We start from the raw sequence: 2,810 nt of genomic DNA on the forward strand, positions 1-2,810 counted from the left end.
GAATATTGTCTCAGTGTATGCTATGGCACAATTGGTTGCGCAGCCTACAAGGTACAAACGCACACAGGCCCAGCCAGAAGCCCAGCCGAGTGACCTAACGAAAAATCGAACTCAGCCTACATACGACGTACAAAGAAACAGACAGTCGGACGAAACCAAGAATATAACCTTCCTTTATTAGTAGGTATACATGAGTATAGACTGGGGTATACATACAAATATATATCATGTCAGGACATCTGGTAAGTGCACCCTATGATGATCAATGAGTTTGACATATCTTTTAGGTACGATCATGATGATCCATGGCGCACTCAAGAGGAGCGTGTGTTGCCATGAGCCAGGAACTCTATGAGGTTGCGGTTGAAGACACATGGCCTCTCCAGTTGTACAAGATGCCCTGCTTTGCTTATGCGTCGCAGGTTCGCCTTCTCCCCTAGCTTGCTGCACCCATAATTTAAGAACGATAGTACATGTACTGTCTGACGAATTTGTTGAAGGAACATGTGGATAATAGTTGTTTTCTTACTGTTTCAGACACTCAGCATCCTCTATGGGCCACATGTTGTCATTTTCACCCCACAACAGGAGTATGCTCTGCACCCATCAAAGAAAAAATTAATGGAATGTTAATCACAAGGAACTTGAGGACAAAGAACGCACTTTCTCAAATTTCATTGGTGTGCAGCAAGCTGTAACTTTTTTACGACAAATAATTCAAAAATGGTTATTTTCTAACATGTGACGTGGGCTGTAGATATAAAAAAGAAGAAATATTTCATCCGCAGAGCTTCTAATGAGATGTTCTAGTGCTACAGAGCTTTGTGGTTCTGCTGTAATTTCCAACGCTAGGGAACACGGTCCAAATTGCCACATAATGTAATGTATATATCGTATCATAAAATTTGAAATCCGAAATCAATCACACAATTATGTAAAATGAGAAAGCTTGCAGCAAATATTTGCTCAGGGAGATAAAGAATGAACCTACTGTAGGATCCAAAAATTGTTTCTTTAATGACGGATTCGCCTATTTCTCCCTAGCTAGATACTAGATGCATGTCACCATAATCTAGAAGTTGTGAAGCTTTAGCTGTAGAAAAGTGCAACGTCCTCCTGAATTTGCACATAAATTTCTAAACTATGCAACCGCATAATGAAAGAAGAAGTTACATAAAGAATCAACATGCTGAGACATAGACAGTCCTCATGGCGGTGCTTCAAAACAAAAATTCTATTGTAGTAATTTTCAACAACTGTCCATATACCAGACTTCAGGATTCATCCACGTGTAAAAGGATGAGAAAAATGTTGATCTAACGATAGTCAGTCGTTAAGTGCGTGGGAATCAATATGTATAATTTAACTATCACGGTGATCCTTTTTGACTTCTCGGTTCTCATCGTGATTTGCACGGTAGTTGGAGAATCAAGATTGGTTCAAATGGTTAGCATCATCGATTCAGACATAAGAATAACTATGTCCAATTATGCATAGACGAATTCCTTATTGTAAACTGGTTGGAGACTGTCAGTGCATATAGCGATGAGAAGTTTGAGAACCTGCTGAAAAACAGGGGCAAATGCTTCTGTGTCCCCGAGGACTATATCTTCTATCATCTCAGCTCTCTCCTTTTGGTTGAAATACATCACCTGAACAACAAAGCACGTAACGGATGGTTCATCTTAGTTTTAACAAGACAAAGAAGGGAGCAGAAATACCTTAAGAAAGTCCCTGAGAAGGCGATCCGGAAACCACGGCTTCATGTGCATGGCGTTGGAGAACAGCAACCTGAGCTGGCCAACCGACTCCGGCACCAAGAGCTCCGTCAGCGATTGGGCCCAGCCAAGCCTCCTCAGCAAGTCATCCCTCATGGCGCTAGTGTACTTGACGGTGCTGCCGGAGGCGACGACGGAGCGGACCTGGTCCGGATGCACGGCCGCCAGCTCGAATGCTACGAACCCGCCGTAGCTCCAGCCCACCACGTCGGCCGTACCGACTCCAAGCTTCCGTAGAGCCGCCGCAAGGCACCGTGCCTGGAAGGCCACGGAGCGGTCTGGCAACGGCGATGTGGAGCCGCCGAAGTGCACCAGGTCGGGGACGTACACGTCGTAGCCACGATTGGCGAGGGCGCTCACCTGGAGCACCCACGTCATAATGCCGTCGCCGGCGAAGCCGTGCACGAGCACCACGGGCTGGTGCTTCTTCCGCTGCTTCTGCTTCCTGTCCGGTGCATCGTCATTATCAGGGAGCCAGAGGTTTATGACAGTGCCCGCGTCATCGACGGCAACGGCGTGCTGCCGGAGGCCGGCGTTTGTCGCCAGACGGGCGACTAAGTGTTTTCTTAGCACTTGTATCCAGTTCACCATCCTATGTATGCACGTACGTGGTTGCTGCTTATTTATTGCTTAATGGCTGTTGGCAATTTTATCGGGGTTTAGGTAACCACATTTGCAATGTACCATGGCGGTTAGCACTTTTTATTTATAGGCCGCGCGAGCATTAATTATCTCTTGTCGTCGATTCCTACCAAACGTCGTCATTGGTACAGCTCGCGAACTTCTTTTTCTTCCAGAAAACATGGTTGAAAAGAAATTCTGCAGACATGTAAATTACACGAAATTCCGAGACGATTTTTACATTAGGAAAGAGATTAGACTACCCACAATGAGAGTAACATAGGTAGTAACATCACACATATCTAGGTTAAATAGATGATGTAGCATGCAATAAATGAAGAAAGAGATGATAGTGTAACATAGCTAGTTACTACTAGTATGAATAACATCACACATATCAAGGCAAGATGT

The 2,810-nt window shown here is 44.8% G+C and overlaps 1 protein-coding gene across 1 annotated transcript; it reads right to left on the bottom strand.

Annotated features, from left to right (window-relative positions):
- Nucleotides 1-152: 152 nt before the first annotated feature.
- LOC123161788 (putative aminoacrylate hydrolase RutD) lies at nt 153-2,436 on the bottom strand. Its single transcript, XM_044579601.1, has 4 exons — nt 1,722-2,436; nt 1,563-1,652; nt 530-597; nt 153-444 (listed from the first exon to the last, which is right to left on the bottom strand). Exons 1-4 carry the CDS (start codon nt 2,367-2,369, stop codon nt 315-317), a joined length of 936 nt encoding a protein of 311 aa, XP_044435536.1. The 5' UTR covers nt 2,370-2,436; the 3' UTR covers nt 153-314.
- Between the last annotated feature and the right edge of the window lie 374 nt (nt 2,437-2,810).

Source organism: Triticum aestivum, chromosome 1D (genome assembly GCF_018294505.1).
Source record: "Triticum aestivum cultivar Chinese Spring chromosome 1D, IWGSC CS RefSeq v2.1, whole genome shotgun sequence".
In the NCBI taxonomy this organism is placed as follows: domain Eukaryota; kingdom Viridiplantae; phylum Streptophyta; class Magnoliopsida; order Poales; family Poaceae; genus Triticum; species Triticum aestivum.

Bases quoted from the DNA above. Each gene is read 5' to 3' on its own strand.
- LOC123161788 (XM_044579601.1), bottom strand. From the start codon at position 2,369: ATGGTGAACTGGATACAAGTGCTAAGAAAACACTTAGTCGCCCGTCTG. The intron at 1,653-1,721 runs GTATTTCTGCTC...TTTGTTGTTCAG, and splicing joins TTCTCAGGGACTTTCTTAAG to GTGATGTATTTCAACCAAAA. The intron at 445-529 runs GTAAGAAAACAA...TTATGGGTGCAG, and splicing joins GATGCTGAGTGTCTGAAACA to CAAGCTAGGGGAGAAGGCGA.